At 39.5% G+C, this 20,696-nt stretch overlaps 1 protein-coding gene across 4 annotated transcripts in view; it reads right to left on the bottom strand.

Moving 5' to 3' along the window:
* The window catches only part of utrn (utrophin), a 393,845-nt gene that overhangs the window by 235,184 nt on the left and 137,965 nt on the right, over positions 1-20,696 (bottom strand). For all 4 annotated transcript variants that reach the window (XM_062044584.1, XM_062044587.1, XM_062044585.1 and 1 more), the window contains 11 exons: positions 20,138-20,308; positions 15,573-15,629; positions 15,350-15,496; positions 14,928-15,065; positions 14,774-14,857; positions 14,528-14,701; positions 10,713-10,885; positions 3,237-3,384; positions 1,911-2,086; positions 1,469-1,604; positions 725-874 (listed from right to left, as the gene is read on the bottom strand). In XM_062044584.1, coding sequence (XP_061900568.1) covers positions 725-874; positions 1,469-1,604; positions 1,911-2,086; positions 3,237-3,384; positions 10,713-10,885; positions 14,528-14,701; positions 14,774-14,857; positions 14,928-15,065; positions 15,350-15,496; positions 15,573-15,629; positions 20,138-20,308 — 1,554 coding nt within the window. The remainder of the gene's footprint in view (positions 1-724; positions 875-1,468; positions 1,605-1,910; positions 2,087-3,236; positions 3,385-10,712; positions 10,886-14,527; positions 14,702-14,773; positions 14,858-14,927; positions 15,066-15,349; positions 15,497-15,572; positions 15,630-20,137; positions 20,309-20,696) is intronic.

Genomic DNA, 20,696 nt, shown 5'->3' with positions numbered 1-20,696 from the left:
TAAAGACTGACTTTTCATACACCGGTAGGCTGGTTATTTTGATAACGTACAGGCGAGCACTTTGTATTACTTTGCACCGTTGTATTATTTGTACTCTGCACGAATGCTGTTCGCCATGTCAAAGATGTGAAAGTTTGATTGAATGATTGAAAGATTTATTGTTAATAAATGGGACGCTTTGCGTTCCCAAACAGTCCCGACAATCCCCTCCGTGGTAGCAGGAACCCCTATATACTACGGTAATCACACATCAAAACCCTGCGGCTTAGAGTCGGGTGCGGCTTATATATGGAGCAATCTGTATTTTCCCCTAAATTTAGCTGGTGCGGCTTATAGTCGGGTGCGGCTTATAGTCCGGAAATTACGGTATATCTTTGAGTAGACTCCATTTGGAAGTGGTAAAAATGACAACATGGCTAATGGGGCGCAGACGCAGTCAAAGTGGAGGCACGTTAATAGGACCGCCCACAAAACAGTGCATCCTGAAGAAACAGAGAGCGGCTTGAAGATAGACATAATCTAGGCAAAATGTAGACCAAAGGACCACCATGACATGTTACGTAAACCACAAGGAAGTGATTTAAATGTTGAAACATTTCATAATATTACCCCTTTAGGAGACGCAATACTCTGCTCACAAGTTTAGTAGATCAGCTTGGCACGTGCTATCAAGTTTGCACGTGCTTTCACATGCAAACCTTTAGAAGCCCTATGTGTGTCCCACCTTGCTCCAATTAAGGTTGATGGCTCGAAGCTTGGTGACGTGCTGCTCCCTGCTCTGTGGGCTCACAGTAGAACTGGCGAGGATCTGAGGGGCGTGCTTGTTCAACCAACCCAGATGTTCATTGTGTGCGTCCATCTCCATTGCTAACGCCTGCAAAGAAAAACACTCCAGTAATTTATCTTATTAAACACTATTGATTGGAGGAAAGTGTAAGAAAAAAAAGAGTAAAAGCTAATCAAGGGGGATTCCAGGATGCAGTTATCAGTTGGCAATGAGGGCTAAAAAGATAGTATACTGCATTTCCTTAAACAGATTCACAGGGTGTGTCATTTATCCTATAATGACTTGGCTTTAATATACAATACCTACTGTAAGTGCGAGCACACTATACTCTGAACTAGTTAGCTTGTCCACAGCTTGCAAAAGGAAGAAAAAAACTGTCTTTATTCTTTCTGCAAAGCATATGGAACTGAGTTGAAAAAAGTAACAAATTATGTAATGACACAAATTAAACACACTTTGGCATGGTTTTACAGCTTTACCGCATGTGCTAATCTTGTCTGTTAATCTGTGATGGAACACAGTTAGCTGTACTACATGTTTAACACTTCCCACTCCTGTTAGAACACGTCACGCAATTGGGCAAGGCTGTGATCAAGTAAAGGCCTCATCTTTAAATACATGCTCGATACTCTCTGCAGTTGAGTACAATTGAAGTAAATACAGCATTTTTCTTGATCCTACCTTAAGTTCTTTGAGGTTTTGGTCCGTGGAGGTAACAGGAAGGGTGCCGAGGGCGTCTTCTGCCTGCCGCAGCCATAAAGCCAAATCCTCGCTTCTTCTCACCAGGTCTGTCAGGGCCGGATCTCCTCCCGCCAGCCTAGACGTACACACACACACGCATGCATTATTTACCTAGATAAGATTGGGATCTCCATTTCCCCCGGGTTGCAGGCGTAATCCTTAAATTTACATTTAAATTAGCGCTAGCGACTAATTGAGCACGCTTGATAAGAAAACAAAGAAGATGGGGAGGAAGTGCTGACCTCAGTGCTGGTCAATGCTCTAAAGCCCAAACTTTTAATAATATATCCAGACATGCAAATGAGGACGCTGCTAAAAGTAGATATTGTTACAATCTTCCTTTTTTCGGTCAAACTCATTTACATGACGTTGCCATGGATACCTGCGCTGCCGGTCAAGAACCTGGCGGTTGACAGCCCTCCATCGCTGACTCAGGGTGTGAAGCTTCTCTTCCAGGAGAGGGCCATCTGGGGAGGACAACTGGCCGATGATGCGCTCTCCGGTGCGGGATAATCCGGCTAGGACGGGTTGTTGGCTTGACAGGCCTTCCTCTAGCTCCTATTGCAAGAAATCAAGGATCAGTAACACAGAGAGAAAAATCTAGTAGTTCAAATCCAATGCAAAACTCCATTTTGTTCAGAAATCCAACTCATCAAGACACTTGTTGGGGCACAGAAGAAATTAGATTAAAGTTGAGGCAGCAAACTGTGTCCTTTAATCCTCTCGTCCGCGCTTACCAACCGTGGAAACATGGGTTTAGTTCAAGATTTACAAACTAAACATCGCTCTCATCTAACTCAATAACTTCCTTGTTGTGCATAATAGAACTGCAGCTATCGATTATTTTAGTAATCGAGTAATCTATTGATTAGTTTGTTTGATTAATGGAATAATCAAATAAAACACATTTTAGGTGAAATAGTTAAAAAAAGATGCGGTCCTGCGATGAGGTGGCGACTTGTCCAGGGTGTACCCCGCCTTCCGCCCATGTGCAGCTGGGATAGGCTCCAGCACCCCCCATGACCCCATAAGGGACAAGCGGTAGAAAATGGATGGATGGATAATTAAAATAAAGATTGTTCAATTTGGCATAACCTTCATTACGTTCTATTTACCCTATTTTAACTTCTATTTACTTTCTATTACCTTTTATTTATCTTCTTTTGCCTTCTATTTACCTACTTTTACATGTTATTTACCTTATATTTACCTTCTTGTACCTATTATTGACCTTTTATTTCGATTTACCCTTTGCTTTCTTTTACCATATTTTACCGTCTATTTAACTTGTTTTACCTTTTTACCTTATTTTGCCTTCTACTGACCTTCTTTTAATGTTTTCCATTTTCCTTCTTGTAACCTTTTACCTTTACCTTATATTTTTAACTTGTTTTACCTTCTTTTATGTGGCCTCGATTTTATACATTTTTATTAGTTACACTCATTAAACGATTAATCGAAGCAACACAGTTTAAATCAAAGCGTTTGTCTCATCGAATTAATCGTTTTAATCAATTAATCGTTGCAGCCCTAGTGCATAATGACTATGATGGATGTATCGTCTGTTTGGTAGAAGCATTGTGAAAGCATCCTCCCACCACAGGGAATAGAGTGCAATTATCATGCAGCTACTAATTTTTAAAACTTATAAATAGCATATCATGGGAATAAAAGCTTGGAACTTGGACACGCTTCTTCTTCCACTGACCGCTTGGTGGTGCCGCAAAGAGTCCAGGTCCAACTGTCCCTCGGGTCCATCAGAGAGCAGTAGTCTCTCGGTGTCAGCCAGCCACTGGCTCAGGTCGTTCATGTCACAGTGGAACTGCCTCCATTCCTCGACAGCGCAGTCAAAGCTCCTGCAGAACAATGGCAATGCTTTATTTTACTTCTAATACAGAGCCACATGGAAATCACACCAACAAACGATAGTTTTATAGAAAGGATAAATGTGCACCTTACTAAATAAATCAACCTGGACCGAGAGGCTGATTAGTTCAACTGACAAACGAGAGGGAGAAAAAAAAGCTTTATATTGCACATGAGGGCTATTTTCTGCGGCAGAGCAATGATCTGTTAGGAGAGGCAAGGAAATGAGTTTAAATGGGTCATTTTATCAACTATACACCAACTGTTTGACTTCATGACACCCTGAGGTCCTGGTGATTTCAGGAGATACAGTATCTCACTAATGTGAGTAAACCCCTCACATAACAGTTAGCATCTTCTCAAGTTACAATACTATAACATTTGGACATGATTTAGATAAGTCAGTGTACAGCTTGCATAGCAGTACACATTTACTATCTGCTTTAAATGACTCAACATGTGTTGTCTAAATGAAGGGTGTCCAAACTGTTTCTAGCAAAGGCCGCATATACAAACCCTAAAACCAGTGAAGTTGGCACGTTGTGTAAATTGTAAATAAAAACAAAATACAATGATTTGCAAATCCTTTTCAACCTATATTCAACTGAATAGACTGCAAAGACAAGACACTTAACGTTGGAACTGGAAAATGTTATTTTTGGCAAATGTTATCTCATTTGGAATTTAAAGCCTGCAACATGTTTCAAAAAAGCTGGCACAAGTGGCAAAAAAGACTGAGAAAGTTGAGGAATGCTCATCAAACACTTATTTGGAGCATCCCAAAGGTGAATAGGCTAATTGGGAACAGGTGGGTGCCATGATTGGGTATAAAAGCAGCTTCCATGAAATGCTCAGTCATTCACAAACAAGGATGGGGCGAGGGTCACCACTTTGTCAACAAATTCATTAGCAAATTGTCGACCAGTTTAAGAACAACATTTCGCAACGAGCTATTGCAAGGAATTTAGGGATTTCACCATCTACGGTCCGTAATATCATCAAAAAGTTCAGAGAATCTGGAGGAATCACTGCACCTAACATTGAATGCCTGTGACCTTCGATCCCTCAGGCGGAACTGCATCAAAAAGCGACATCAGTGTGTAAAGGATATCACCACATGGGCTCAGGATCACTTCAGAAAGCCACTGTCAGTAACGACAGTTTGTCGCTACATCTGTAAGTGCAAGTTAAAACTCTACTATGCAGAGCAAAAGTCATTTATCAACAACACCCAGAAACTCCGCCGGCTTCGCTGGGCCCAAGCTCATCTAAAATGGACTGATGCAAAGTCGAAAAGGGTTCTGTGGTCTGACGAGTCCACGTTTCAAATTGTTTTTGGAAACTTTGGACTTTGTGTCCTCCGAAATAAAGAGGAAAAGAACCATCCGGATTGTTATAGGCGCAAAGTGAAGGCACCATTAATGCTGAAAGGTACATACAGGTTTTGGAGCAACATACTGTATGTTGTCATCCAAGCAACGTTATCATGGACGCCCCTACTTATTTCAGCAAGACAATGCCAAGCCATGTTTTACAACAGCGTGGCTTCATAGTAAAATAGTGCAGGTACTAGACTGGCCTGCCTGTAGTCTAGACCTGTCTCCCATTGAAAATGTGTGGCGCATTACGAAGCATAAATTACGACAACGGAGACCCCCGACTGTTGAACAACTTAAGCTGTACATCAAGCAAGAATGGGAAATAATTCCACCTGAAAAGCTTCAAAAATTGGTCTCCTCAGTTCCCAAACATTTACTGAGTGTTGTTAAAAGGAAAGGCCATGTAACACAGTGGTAAAAATGCACCTGTGCAAACTTTTTTGCAATGTGTTGCTGCCATTAAATTCTAAGTCAATGATTATTTGCAGGAGATGCGGTACATTAAAGGGAAACATGAATTCTAATAGTACTGTGACATTCTGAAGCAGAGCATGAGCCCCTCCCTCTGGAAACTGGCACACATTCAACATAGCAATCCCAAAATGTTGACACTATGGGCACAATGTCCACTGTGACGTGTTGTGTACCCAGAAATTAATGGATGTGTGCTAAGCCATTTTCAGTGGATAGCAAATTAGTGTACATGCTACACAAGCTGTAAACTGACTACTCTGAAGAATATCCAAGTTTCATTGATATCATATATTCTAAAGACACTGCAATGAAAGTGGCTTGTTAATGGTGTACCAGTCAAAAGTTTAGAAACACTCCCTAATTTAATAGCATTAGCAAGTGTGCACGGTACAATTTTAAACTATTGTCAGTAGAGATGTCCGATAAATGCTTTAAAATGTAATATGGGAAAATATCGGTATCGGTTTTTTTTGTTTTTTTTTATTAAATCAACATAAAAAACACAAGATACACTTACAATTAGTGTACCAACCCAAAAAACCTCCCTCCCCCATTTACACTCATTCACACTCATTCACACAAAAGGGTTGTTTCTTTCTGTTATTAATATTCTGGTTCCTACATTATATATCAATATATATCAATACAGTCTGCAGGGATACAGTCCGTAAGCACACATGATTGTGCGTGCTGCTGGTCCACTAATAGTACTATCGGATATCAGCAAAAAGCCATTATCGGACATCCCTAAGTGTAAGCAATATGGGTGTCCTGATCCGATACCAGGCATGTGAGCATCCTTTGAGAGAAAAAGAGGAAAATCTCTATTGACACCAAGTGCCGCCACGCAAGCCCCGAAATTTTTTTTTTTTTTTAATTAAGACTCCATGTCCTGCAATTGGGTGCATTTCTACACTATATTTTACCTTTAGATTTATTCTCATCTACCAACCAATTTTGACTGTCCTTTTGACACTTACATGGCCCATGTAATGTACAAAAGAGTTTTTAGTGTTTATAGGAGATAATTTACTAACATTTTTATTAGGGATGTCCGATAATATCGGCCTGCCGATATTATCGGCCGATAAATGCGTTAAAATGTAATATCGGAAATTATCGGTATCGTTTTTTTTATTATAGGTATCGTTTTTTTTTTGTTTGTTTTTTTTAATTAAATCAACATAAAAAACACAAGATACACTTACAATTAATGCACCAACCCAAAAAACCTCCCTCCTTATTCACACAAAAGGCTTGTTTCTTTCTGTTATTAATATTCTGGTTCCTACATTATATATCAATATATATCAATACAGTCTGCAGGGATACAGTCCGTAAGCACACATGATTGTGCGTGCTGCTGGTCCACTAATAGTACTAACTTTAATGTTACCCTATTTCATTAATTACTAGTTTCTATGTAACTGTTTTTATATTGTTTTACTTTCTTTTTTATTCAAGAAAATGTTTTTAATTTATTTATCTTATTTTATTTTATAATTTTTTTTAAAAGTACCTTATCTTCACCATACCTGGTTGTCCAAATTAGACATAATAATGTGTTAATTCCACGACTGTATATATCGGTTGATATCGGTATCGGTTGATATCGGTATCGGTAATTAAAGAGTTGGACAATATCGGAATATCGGATATCGGCAAAAAGCCATTATCGGACATCCCTAATTTTTATAATTGAAAGTGTAATGTAAAATTCTATAACATGCATGCCAAGAAGTCAGAAAACGTTTCCTATTTGACAACGCTATCCTGTAGCCACGCCCCCTCAGGTAATATACTGTACTTCTGATGTTGTGACCTCTGTTTACATCAGTTACGTCCAAAATATATACCTTCTCGCTGGCCACTGATAAATACTAACAGTTTTTGAAATGTATTCATCCAAATAGGATTAGCAGCAAAGTGGACAGCTGCCAACATTGCGGCTCGGCGAGCGAACGGAGGCAACAAGTAAGCAAGCTCGATGGTTAGCTCACCCGCGAGCTTGTTTCCATGCTCCTGATCGTCTGCCCGTCCTCGACTCAGTGCGGGGTTCAGGCAAGAGGAACAGCAAGTACCTGCTGCTAAGGCAAGCGTTCAACAAATTGTGTTCGCTTTATATACAGTACAGGCCAAAAGTTTGGACACGCCTTCTCCTCATTCAATGCGTTTTCTTCATTTTCATGACTATTTACATTGTAGATTGTCACTGAAGGCATCAAAACTATGTACTTAACAAAAAAAGGTGAAATCAATGAAAACATGTTTTATATTCTAGTTTCTTCAAAATAGCTCTGATTACCGCTTTGCACACTCTTGGCATTCTCTCGATGAGCTTCAAGCACACCTGTGAAGTGAAAACCATTTCAGGTGACTACCTCTTGAAGCTCATCGAGAGAATGCCAAGAGTGTGCAAAGCAGTAATCAGAGCAAAGGGTGGCTATTTTAAAGAAACTAGAATATAAAACATGTTTTGAGTTATTTCACCTTTTTTTGTTAAGTACATAACTCCACATGTGTTCATTCATAGTTTTGATGCCTTCAGTGACAATCTACAATGTAAATAGTCATGAAAATAAAGAACGCATTGAATGAGGTGTGTACAAACTTTTTGCGGGTACTGTATATTTTTTTCATATTTAAAAAAAACCCCACAGAAGTGATATTTTGACACAAAGATTAAAGTTTAAAAACACGGACTTCCGCGTTTTTGCGGATATTTCTCATGCCTGGATACTGATATCGGATATCGTTCTGATATCAGCAAAAAGAAAAGCATTGTATTATATCTGCCTGCATCTAAACTTTCCAATATAAGTTCTGATACAAGCAGTCCTGCATTGTGTTGACTTGTGCAAAGTTGGACAGCCAGTTAACGTCTAAAGGTGTGTCCAATAAGCACACAAGTTTGATCTTTTCTAGTATTTTAGTCAAGTCATTCACAAAATGCAAACATTAAAACGTTCCTAGAGCCAACACAAATCTTGGAAAGAAAATCTTTCAGACACGGTTATGGTTATGGAATAATTTACAGAAGGATCTTAAGCACCTGAGCTGGTCACTTTGGGGGAATTTCAGGCCATTTTAAAGGATAGAGAAACTGTTTCTTTTGGGCATTGTACTGGTTTTTAAGTTGTTTGTACTGAAACATTGTATATATTTTTTTGACCTATTAAATGTTCATGTTAATATATGTAGGTAAATAGTTTTTTAATTGTGGTGTGTGACTGCTGCTGGTTTTGTTGTTCTTTTGTGTCTTTCTTTTTGTTGTGCTGCCCTCTTGGCCAGGTCACTCTTAGAAAATATATTTTAATCTCAATGAGTGTTTACCTGGTTAAATAAATAATATTGATTGATACTGATTGGGAGGCTACAGGCACACACTAGCACACAAGCTAGACATATGTAATAAGTAGGGGTGTGGGAAAAAATCGATTCGAATTCGAATCGCGATTCTCACGTTGTGCGATTCAGAATCGATTCTCTTTTTTTTTTTTAATCGATTTTTTTTATTATTATTATTTTATTTTTTTATTAATCAATCCAACAAAACAATACACAGCAATACTATAACAATGTAATCCAATTCCAAAACCAAACCCGACCCAGCAACACTCAGAACTGCAATAAACAGAGCAATTGAGAGGAGACACAAACACGACACAGAACAAACCAAAAGTAGTGAAACAAAAATTAATATTATCAACAACAGTATCAATATTAGTTACAATTTTAACATAGCAGTGATTAAAAATCCCTCATTGACATTATCATTAGACTTTTATAAAAATTAAAAAAAATAACAATAGTGTCACAGTGGCTTACACTTGCATTGCATCTCATAAGCTTGACAACACACTGTGTCCAATATTTTCACAAAGATAAAATAAGTCATATTTTTGGTTCATTTAATAGTTAAAACAAATTTACATTATTGCAATCAGTTGATAAAACATTGTCCTTTAAAATTATAAAAGCTTTTTACAAAAATCTACTACTCTGCTTGCATGTCAGCAGACTGGGGTAGATCCTGCTGAAATCCTATGTATTGAATGAATAGAGAATCCTTTTGAATCGGGAAAAAAAATCGTTTTTTAATCGAGAATCGTGTTGAATTGAAAAAATAAATAAATCGATTTTGAATCGAATCGTGACCCCAAGAATCGATATTGAATCGAATCGTGGGACACCCAAAGATTCATAGCCCTAGTAATAAGTGTCCCCAATTTAACAATATTGTCCTCTAAAACATGGGATTTGTCAATTTAAACAAGTATGAGTTGATTATAGTAGCATAATACTTAAACATATAAAGTCTCCAAGGCAGAAGTGTATTAGAGAGTATCCAGTAACAAGCGTATCCGCATCATTCAATTTACTGAGTCATGAGCTTAACCTAATTAATTATTGTGGCTACTAGGTGTCACCAAAAAAACAATTATCACTCCACTTCAACTTAAAGTCCATTTCAGACAGTTAATATTAAATATACTGTCTTTGAACCTACCTTTTTTCTCTGTTTAACTAATTTTACTAAAGCAAACATTTTGAATGTTTATATGTACAGATTATGGTTTAAAATATGATGTGAAATATAATGCCAAAAAGAGTGTCATCATGATATGTAGAAGAAGAGAAGACAAGGACCTCTCTTTTCCTTCGTTCTCTCTGTTAGAACAGGTGCTGAGTGTGTGTGACAAAACTAAATATCTGGGGCACATCATTGCTGACCTATACAGACAGCGGCGTATGCTGTATGCCCAAGCAAACATGCTGAGAAATACATTTTATTATTGTACGCAGGATGTAAAGATAAACTTATTCAGAGCCTATTGCACTCTTCTGTATACTGCCCCCCTGTGGGTAAAGTACATTTGTAAAAGCAGAAAAGCATACAGATGCTGCAGGTTGCTTATAATGATTGTATGAGGCTGCTCCTGGGAATTCCAAGAAGCTCCAGTGCAAGCCAGATGTTTGTTAGTGTTGGGGTGCCTTCTTTCTCTGCGTTGCTATGCAACCTTATGTATAAGTTTATGTGTAGGGCATCTGAGTCTGAAAATGACACACTCACTGTGATAACGAACCCTGCTCGCAGTTCTGTTAGGTACTCATCTGGACTGTGGAACCATTGGCACACATGTTTGTATGTCAGAATCTGACATTTGGGCTTTATGTTTTATTGTTTTGTTTTTAATGTTGTATTGTTTTGTTTTTAATGTTTTGTATTGTGTTTTTATGTGTGTAATGGATCCTAAGGTCTGCAAATAAAGATTGATGATGATGATTTTCTAACATTCCACACTACAAAACAAAAGTATGTATGATTTGTGCTGATATCGTATCGGCTCAATATTGGTATTGGCCAATACTCAAGGCTCCACTCCGTGGAAGCCAAGTGCCAGTTATTACCCATGTTAACTTTTAAATGGCAGGTTTTCAAAGCAGCAGTGGTGCATTCTCACCCTTTACGTTGGTTGTACATGCGGTTAAGGCGGTCCCACTCGGCGTTCAGCTGTGTGAGGCCGTCTTCCACCTGAGAGACCTCTGCGGGCGAAGCACCCGGGATGACGTCCTGGTGGCGCTCTTGGATGCCGGCCACCTGCTCTCCGATACGCTCCAGGTTTTCACTGATGGTCTACAAAAACAGAAGACAGCTGCGTTTCCATTGCAGTTTTTCGCAAAAGAAAAGCGATATTCCTAACATTTTGACAAAGTAAATTTGCAACTTGTAGTTGTTTCCATTAAAGGATGTTTTCTCATGCATAAATTAATACATATAATACACATTAAGTTGACATGTCAAACATATTGCCCACCTCAGTGACCGTGTGAGCAACTTTCATAGCTCCAAAGCCACTTTTTAAGTTAAATTGTGAATGAAAAATAATCTGTTAGACTTTTTACGTTTGTTGTGAGGTCGTTCCATTCCTTTATCGCTTTATATAAAAAGGCTGACTGTGCAAAAAAGGTTTTACATCTGGGTACGCTACTCTGCCCCCTGGTGGAGGCTTGTGTGTTTCTAGTTCAGTGGTTCTTAACCTTAACTTTTATTAGTAGATTGCACAGTGAAGTACATATTCCGTACAATTGACCACTAAATGGTAACACCCGAATAAGTTTTTCAACTTGTTTAAATCGGGGTCCACTTACATTGATTCATGATACAGATATATACTATTTTCATAATACAGTCATCACACAAGATAATCATCAGAGTATATACAATGAATTATTTACACTATTTACAATCCGGGGTGTGGGATATGGAGGGGGGGGGGTTAGGATTGGTTGGTATCAACACTTCAGTCATCAACAATTGTATCATCAGAGAAATGGACATTGGAACAGTGTAGGACTGACTTGGTAGGATATGTACAGCAGTCAGTACCGAACCCCACCGGTTTCATATGCGCGTTCACCGAACCCTTTAGTGAAAAATAAAATGTTTCTTTTTCTTCAAATTCAAGACAAAATTATGTTTTTTTTACTGGTGCACAAAATGAGCCGTGTATGAACATCACCCTGTTCAAAGAACAAAACCAACACAGTGCATGAACTCACAACAAATTACACACATGCAAATCAGTGTGACTTCTGCTGTTGCCTTTCAGAGACCAGTTCAGATATGCGTGGCTTCACCTTGGCAAGTGCCACTCACATGTCATGTTCACAGCAAAGTCTGTTCCTTTTCTTCGTTTTCCACCCAGACATACAATACTAGTACACAGCTCATGAAAAACACGTTATTGTCATTGTAAGTGGGCCAAAACAATTGTATTATAAAATAATCTCATGGAAATGACTGCTGTCAATTAATTATAATAATAAAACATCCATCCATCAATTTTCTATTGCTTGTCCCTTTCGGGGTGGCGGGGGGGAGCCTATCTCAGCTTGTTATTTAGTCAGGTTTGGGACAAGTGTGCTGCTGGTGTGGCCACAGTGCATGTGCACGTCTGACGTCGCTCACATGTGCTCCACTGAATGCTCAAGGAGTTTTTGCATTTGCTCACGCGTATGGAAAATTAGAGGGAACATTGTTTGGGATATCCATGATACGCCGATAGGGAGAAGTTTTTATTTACACGATGAGTCGGGTGTGTCTCTGCCGAACCCATGAGACCGACTCACCGAACCCATAGGGTTCGATCGAACCCAGGTTAAGAACCACTGTTGTAGTTGTCACAGCAGATGTAGACTGGGCAAAGTGCTTAAGGGGCGCTGGTGCAGTGTTATTTAGGATTCGATGGGCCATTCGTATTGATGCTAATCTGTGACTGTTAGCAAATGGAAACAATCTATATTTTCGAAGAACTAAACAGTGATGGTGGTGTTGTGGTTTTTGGTCAAGGATTTTGAGCGATTGTTTGTGCAAGGTTTCCAATGGCTTCAGTGTAATTTTGCTTGCCTGGGACCAACATGTTATACAATAATAAAAACGAGACATGATCATTGCATTAAAATACATTTGAGCTGCCTTCAGTGTTAATTAATTCCTGATACATTTAAAAAAATGTATGTTGTACTTAAGTCTCTGCCACATCTGTTTGATATGTTTTTTAAAGCCAAGACTTAGACTTAGACTTAGACAAACTTTAATGATCCACAAGGGATATTGTTCCACACAGTAGCTCAGTTACAGTGATGGAAAGTGTAAGGATGGAAAGGACAATGCAGGTATAATTAGACTAAATATAGCGATATAAAATATAACATATATAATAATAATAATAATGCCTGGGATTTATATAGCGCTTTTTCTAAGTACCCAAAGTCGCTTTACATGTTTTTCTGAACCCACCAATCATTCACACCTGGAACTACTTTCGTAGCCACAGCTGCCCTGGGGTAGACTGACAGAAGCGTGGCTGCAATTTGCGCCTACGGCCCCTCCGACCACCACCTATCATTCATCATTCATTTCACCGGTGTGAGCGGCACCGGGGGCAAAGGGTGAAGTGTCCTGCCCAAGGACACAACGGCAGCGATTTTTGGATGGTAAGAGGTGGGGAGCGAACCTGCAACCCTCAGGTTTCTGGCACGGTTGCTCTACCCAGGGGGGCCACTAGGGATTTTGGGCCCCATGAAAAGAATCTTTACAGGGCCCTCTGTATTATAATTTCATCATCATTAGGGGCCTCTCTGGGCCCCCCTCCATCATGGGCCCCTAGAATCCGTCTCCGTTACCCCCCCTTTTCGGCGCCCCTGGCTCTACCCACTACGCCACGCCGTAAATACATAATATTTACATAATATATGTACAGTACATTATATATACTGATATACTATATTATGTCTATATCATATATACAACATATAACAATTACCATGTACAATATTACAGTATATGTGACAGCTGCAGCATAATATAGAGAGTAAATCCAGCAGAAAATAGACATTAAAAACAAAGAGAAGTAGCTAACATAGAAGGTGTCAGGTAATATCATCTATTGCTGCATGGCGAGTGAAGAGGTGGCCTAAAATGAGATCCAGGTAACGATATTCACTAACATTTTGTATTATTTTCTTTTTAACAGTTATATTTGGAAAGGATGACGTTTTTGTTTTTGTTTACAAAATACATTGTTGCCGTTTTCTTAATGTTTAATTAATAGATGACGTCATGATGAAGGCAGTGGGTGATCGCTTAAAGGCAACGTCCTTACGGCCCCCTTGAAACTTGTCGGGCCATGTGGGTCTCTCCGAGCCTGCGGGTCGGTCTCTATTGCGGGGAATGTACCTGCGAGACGGCCCGGTGCAGCGGTGCCGCCTCCGGCCGACCTATCGGAAGCGAGACCTAGACGACCCATCTGCTTTAGTTGTCCCACACTGGCGACCCGCCGGTTTGGTGTTTAGGTGCCCTCTAAATGCGGAAAAAAGTGTTTCCCTCATGCTTTTGCGAGAAACTTCAATATGTTTTAGTGATTTTTTACAGGTTTTTTTAAATATGGGTGTTTCCATTACCAGTTTCTTATTGCGATATTTAGATTTTGCTAAATATCGCAATAAGAACTGCTAGAAGTCATTGACTTCTAGCAGTTCTATATATTTTATTCATATTGTATTTGGCCCTAGTGTGTGAATGTGAGTGTGAATGTTGTCTGGCTATCTGTGTTGGCCCTGCCATGAGGTGACGACTTGTCCAGGGTGTACACCGCCTTCCGCCCAAATGCAGCTGGGATAGGCTCCAGCACCCCCCGCGACCCCGAAAGGGACAAGCGGTAGAAGATGGATGGATGGATGTGTTGAAAGCAAGAAGAAGACAAGTCAGACTGACCCTGAGTGTGTCTTCCTGGCTGGAGAAGTCTTCATAGAGCCCGCCGCTGAGCTCAGAGGAGTTGAGCAGCAACTCATTGTCGGCCATGGCAAGCAGCACTTTGTTGATGTCCAGCAAGTAGCTGGATGGGCTGTGTGAGGTAGCGCGGATGCTGTCCACTACCGACTGCATGTCCTTACACCGTTCAAAAAGAGACTTAAAACAACTGCACTGAATCCAGAAGAGACGTCATCAAATTGAACTCACCTCTAGCGAGGCGTCTTCTATCTGCTGTGTGATAGTGTGGGACGACTCTGCTTCTAGATGCCTGCTTCTTAGCAGTCTTAACTCCTAAAACACACACACTTTGAAGAGCAAACTGCAGCAGCGCACAAAGGGCAGTCTCTCTTGGATATCGAACCCTGTGAGCGGAGTACTGGTTCCGAAGCCGGAGCAGCAGGAGCCTCAATTCCTCCCTCTGGACCTCATCTGAAGTTTGCTGCAGCAGATCTTCTCCTCTTCTCAGCAGTTCTTCCACGCTGGCTTTCTCCTCGTCCATCTGGTGCAAACAGACGAGCGTGAGAAATGTGGAGCAAAGAGCTCCAGAGACACCAGCAGAAAGCAACAGTGTTGTTGCAATAAACGGATTTAGTTTTAAAAGACACTGGGACGTTGACCTTGCTTGGGATTGGCCACAGGAGGGTGATTAGTGTCATAAACATTGATAACGCAGGCTGAATTCCAGACGTGTTAGGCCTTGAATTGTCAAATCAAAGCACAGGAGCAGAGGAAGGACTTTTCATGAAACTTCCAAAAGCAGGAACTCAAATCTAGTTTGTGTACCTTGTCATCATCCGGGTTGATTGCAGGGTCCTGGTGGTCCCGCTGCAGGGCCCGGAGTGTGTTCTGGAGCTTGACTTGAAACACCTGCACCTCACTAGGGGGAAGATCATCAGCAGTCTCTATCTGGGTCTCCGATTTATAAAGGATCTAGATGGGAAAAATCATCACTTTATTCATTTAAATGTACTTTTAATACAGAGTTTAGTGTGAGACAGGCTTTTACCTGCTGTGGCACTTCCTCGTTCACATCAACACCTCTTGACTCCAAATTGCTCACCATCTGCATTTAAAATACAAAAAAACTAATAATGTAACCCAACTTACACCAAGTACCACCTCAACAATGTATTTGCTTTGCAAATATCATTTTTGCTACCTTACATCTTAGCTTCTAATATGTGGCTTGTATTTGCAGATAATTAGTTTTAAAACAATATCTAATTAAAGACTAGTTTAGTTTGGGCAAATATCAGCAAATGCTTACAGAAGAACTTCACTTTTTGGGGGGGATTTCTGCCTATCCCTCACAATCCCTATGTAAGACAAAAACATAATTATGTTTTTCTTTTTTTATGCATTCTAATTCTTATAATATGGCAAATACGAGGTGGCTAACCATGCAGCTATTGCGAGTACACTCTTGCACCCATAAAGCCCTCTAAAAAAACATCCAAAAACCGTCAGCAATACTCCATTTCCATCTCGTACAGTAGACCCGGAGATGGTGAGAAAGACATGAAAAGATGCTGGTTTGCGGCACCATCCCATCAGCGGCATCCCAGTGAGAGCAGACATTGTACAGTAAGTCATTGTTTTACGTTGTTCGTAGTTTGTATTTCTTGTTTATCACTTAGCAATACTGCTGCATGATGCTTAGTGTTTCACTAAAGCTGGATCTGTTTTGCACACAGCTCCTGAAACTTGTAGATCATCACCTTTATATTCAGGTAAGAAAATATAAGGTTTCTGATCATCATTTGTCCCAAAGTAGTCTTTGTTGTCTCTCATGAAATCTGCCATAAGTAGTAATGTTGTCGTTGTTGAAGGGAAAAGCTGAGGTTGTGATGTGTCTGTGAAATTAATGCGCCGCCGTATGCTTAAAATGAGCAAAATACGTAAATATTACATGTTCTCATTAATGTCCCTGTTACTACATTTTATATACTGACAGCTTGTATATAAAATATTGATATAGGATTTTTTAGAGCCCTTTATAGGTGGAATAGAGAAACTACCATTGGCTCCATTGTTAGCTGACTTCTGCTGTTTGTTTACAAGAAAAAATGCATAAAAAAACACAAACAAGTATGAAAAAACACAATTCCGAAAAAGGTGTAGCTCCCCTTTAATTATTTGCATTTGTATAGCTATTTCTAATGATATCTCTCGACTATGAAGATAAATACATTAAAACCATCACTGGCGTTTCAAATATGTTGAGCTTGCCTAACACCAGTGGTACTTGTTGAACAGTTCAAGAATACATGACCTAGCTTGTATGTGAGTACCTGGGATGTCACAATCAACATTTTTAGCTTGCAAACCCGAAACCGATTTTATGGCCTCAGATCCCGATCCTTAATTTTTTTTTTGGCCTCAGATCGGATCAAATTTTAAGTCACAACCCAATACTTAAACACAATAACACCTTTTTATTAAGTTTATCTTATTAAATTAAAAAAATGCTAGTATTGTTATAAACCAGATGTATTAAATGTGTGGTACTGAATTAGAGATGTCCGATAATATCGGCCGATATATGCGTTAAAATGTAATATCGGAAATTGTCGGTATCGGTTTTTTTATTATCGGTATCGTTTTTTTTTTTTTTTTTTTTTTTTTTTTTTAAATTAAATCAACATAAAAAACACAAGATACACTTACAATTAGTGCACCAACCCAAAAAAACTCCCTCCCCCATTTACACTCATTCACACAAAAGGGTTGTTTCTTTCTGTTATTAATATTCTGGTTCCTACATTATATATCAATATATATCAATACAGTCTGCAAGGGATACAGTCCGTAAGCACACATGATGGTGCGTGCTGCTGGTCCACTAATAGTACTAACCTTTAACAGTTAATTTTACTAATTTTCATTCATTACTAGTTTCTATGTAACTGTTTTTATATTGTTGTACTTTCTTTTTTATTCAAGAAAATGTTTTTAATTTATTTATCTTATTTTAAATTTTTTTTTAAAAAGAACCTTATCTTCACCATACCTGGTTGTCCAAATTAGGCATAATAATGTGTTAATTCCACGACTGCATATATCGGTTGATATCGGTATAGGTTGATATCGGTATCGGTAATTAAAGAGTTGGACAATATCGGAATATCGGATATCGGCAAAAAGCCATTATCGGACATCCCTATACTGAATGCAACATACATATTTTAATAAAGTGGCTAGTGCACAATAACTAAACAAAAACAAAAACTACTATTGGTTTCCATTGAAATAATTTAGGATTTTCCCTCAAAGCTTCCTATAGACTCACTCTCTGAGTTTATAAACAATAATTAAAATGACCAAAACATTATTTTGTAAGAAAATAAAAAATATCAATATAATCACTTTAGTATAGTTTACATATTGACACCATACTGGGTTTCGATGGTATCGACATCTGGATCAATCACCTCTACTTTACATCGAAGCTTTAGCAGTTAGCTTCTTGTGTCGTCCCACTTGGTGTGTGTGTGTGTGTGTGTGTGTGTGTGTGTGTGTGTGTGTGTGTGTGTGTGTGTGTGTGTGTGTGTGTGTGTGTGTGTGTGTGTGTGTGTGTGTGTGTGTGTGTGTGTGTGTGTGTGTGTGTGTGTGTGTGTGTGTGTGGATGGATGGCACGTTTTGTTGCAGCTTGCTCTTAATTCATGCAACTTCTGCATGTTTTCACCAAAAAATATAATTGTGTTTCTCTGAACGTGCATCACTTTTGAAGGAATCTTTCACGTGAGTACAAACGTTAGCATGTAAACACCGGGACACAGCTGGGTTCTGAGCAGTTCTTCTGCTGATCAACGACTGTCTGATCAGGACATCGCTAACGAGTACTAAAGTACTAATGCAGACCTGGGCATTCGGCGGCCCGCGGGCCACATCAGGCCCTTTGTGCGTCCCTGTCCGGCCTGCGTGAGGCCAATCATAAAATACAAAATAAATTGAAAAAAGTATCTATGTCGAGTGTGCAATACAACGGTGCTGCTTTTGTTTTGAAAAGCGTTATTTGTATTACTTCCGTGTGGACGTATGCGCGTGTGTGATTGTGAGTGAATGTGAACAGCGGCAATCACAAATTACAAAATAAATTTTAAAAAACATGCGTGCAATACAACTGTGCTGCTTTTATTTTGAAAATTGTTATTTATGGACCAATGTCCGGGTGTAACCTGTGAGTGATGGTGCACAGCGACAAGTGATGCCCGGCTACCCCCAAAAGGTCAGCTCACGCTAAATGTGCTTAATTTGTGGTACACAGGTTGCTGTGTTTAAAGAATATAATTTGAATCGCCACTACACGGCGAAGCACGAGGAAAAATACCGGAATATGTCTGATGAAGCGCGTGCAAGGGAGGCTGATGCATTGATGGTAAAACTGCAAACCCAACAAGGACTTTTTGCCAAATTTCACACCCCCAGAGATGCAGCTGTCAGGACAAGTTTCGTCATTTCTCACAAAATCGCCAGAAAAAGTAAGGCATTTTCTGACGGAGAGTTTATGAAGGAGTGCTTATTGGACTCTGTTGCGCTGATATGCCCGGAAACTTGGAGCTTCAGCTGAAGAACAGAACGGCCGACTTTGACTGTTTTTCGCTGGCTTTGGATGAGAGCTGTGATGTACGTGACACCGCCCAGCTGCTCATCTTCTTAAGTGGGATAACTGCAGACTTTCAAATCACGGAGAAGCTGGCAGCCATGCAGTCAATTAAAGAGACAACCACAGGTAATGACTTGTTCACATAGGTAAATGCGTGTATGGACATGTTAGGACTGAAATGGGACAAGCTGGCAGGTGTGACAACAGATGGTTGTCCAAATCTGACGGGGAAAAATGTTGGACTTTTAAAGAGGATGCAGGATAAACTTTAAATTAACCCTGTGCAGAAATTGACATTTTTGCATTGTATTATACATCAGGAAGTGTTGTGTAAGACAGTGTTAAAAATAAAACCATCAAAAGCAACCTGCTTTTGTATAAAGTTAAGTTAGGTTAAATGAAAGTATTATTATTATTCATTATTATTATTATTAATATTATTATTATTTTCATTATTATTATTTATCTTACGGTATATCAAAAATAATATTGAGCAAAATTTAATTGAAATATTGTCGATGTGGCCCTCCAGCAGTGCTCGGGTTGCTCATGCGGCCCCCGGTAAAAATTAATTGCCCACCCCTGTACTGATGAGTACTAAAGTGCAGTACAGTAAAGTACAATTTAAACTATATTTTTTTTAAATGCTGATGTCATATATTAATTTCAGGGATTTCGTCTTTTCTTTGACTTTTTTGCACCTACTTCTTCCTAATTAAAAGGAAAGCAGTACACATGTCACTGTCTGGGCTGCTCAGTACAATATAGTAAAACCGTATTTTAGTCCAAGTCGTAATGCTAACTCTTCCCCAAACACAACTTTTAATCCACTTTTTATGTTTTATATTATGTTTTAGTTTCAACAGTGACTAGTCTATTTTTACACTTTATAACATTGGACAGTAAATGAAGATTATATGACAGCTAAAACTCTCCTGGAACACATTATTTCCATTATTTCGTACCTTGGCCGTTTTGATGTGCCGCGACACTTTGTCAAAGTTGCAGTTGAGCTCGGCCAGTTTGGGCTCCACCACATCCCGGCAGGCGGGCCCCCTGCTGGTCATCAGGATGACAGCCTGGTCCCTCACGTTGTCCACACGCAGACCAATGTCCTCCAGCTCCTCCAGCATGTTCTGATCAAGAGCAAGCAGACACACAAAGGTTGGGCGTCTCATTATGTATTTGTTTAACAGCCTGGTGGCGAGCGGCATAGCCTTGGGGGGTTTATCTCAACAAGGTCGGCAGCTGTGGTAATTAAGTGGAGACCTTCAGTTGGCGCAACACAGGAAGGAGGTTGAAATTCAATACATCTAGTGACAAAACCATTGTGAGTTCCTCGCAGCGGTGTTTGTATCAAGTTGTCTGTAAGCAGTGAGTTTGCCTCCTGAAGTCAAAACAAGCTGTCGACCATGTTGACGGCAAGACCCACAGGACGGGGAAAAAAATCGTAGTCTAATTGCGACGCTGTCTTCTTCTTTTTAATGATTTGCTAACACTACTAAGTTACAGCAGGCTACAAAA

Source organism: Entelurus aequoreus, linkage group LG04, assembly GCF_033978785.1.
Source record: "Entelurus aequoreus isolate RoL-2023_Sb linkage group LG04, RoL_Eaeq_v1.1, whole genome shotgun sequence".
NCBI classification, from domain to species: Eukaryota; Metazoa; Chordata; class Actinopteri; order Syngnathiformes; family Syngnathidae; genus Entelurus; species Entelurus aequoreus.
This window is presented reverse-complemented; position numbering and strand designations above follow the sequence as displayed.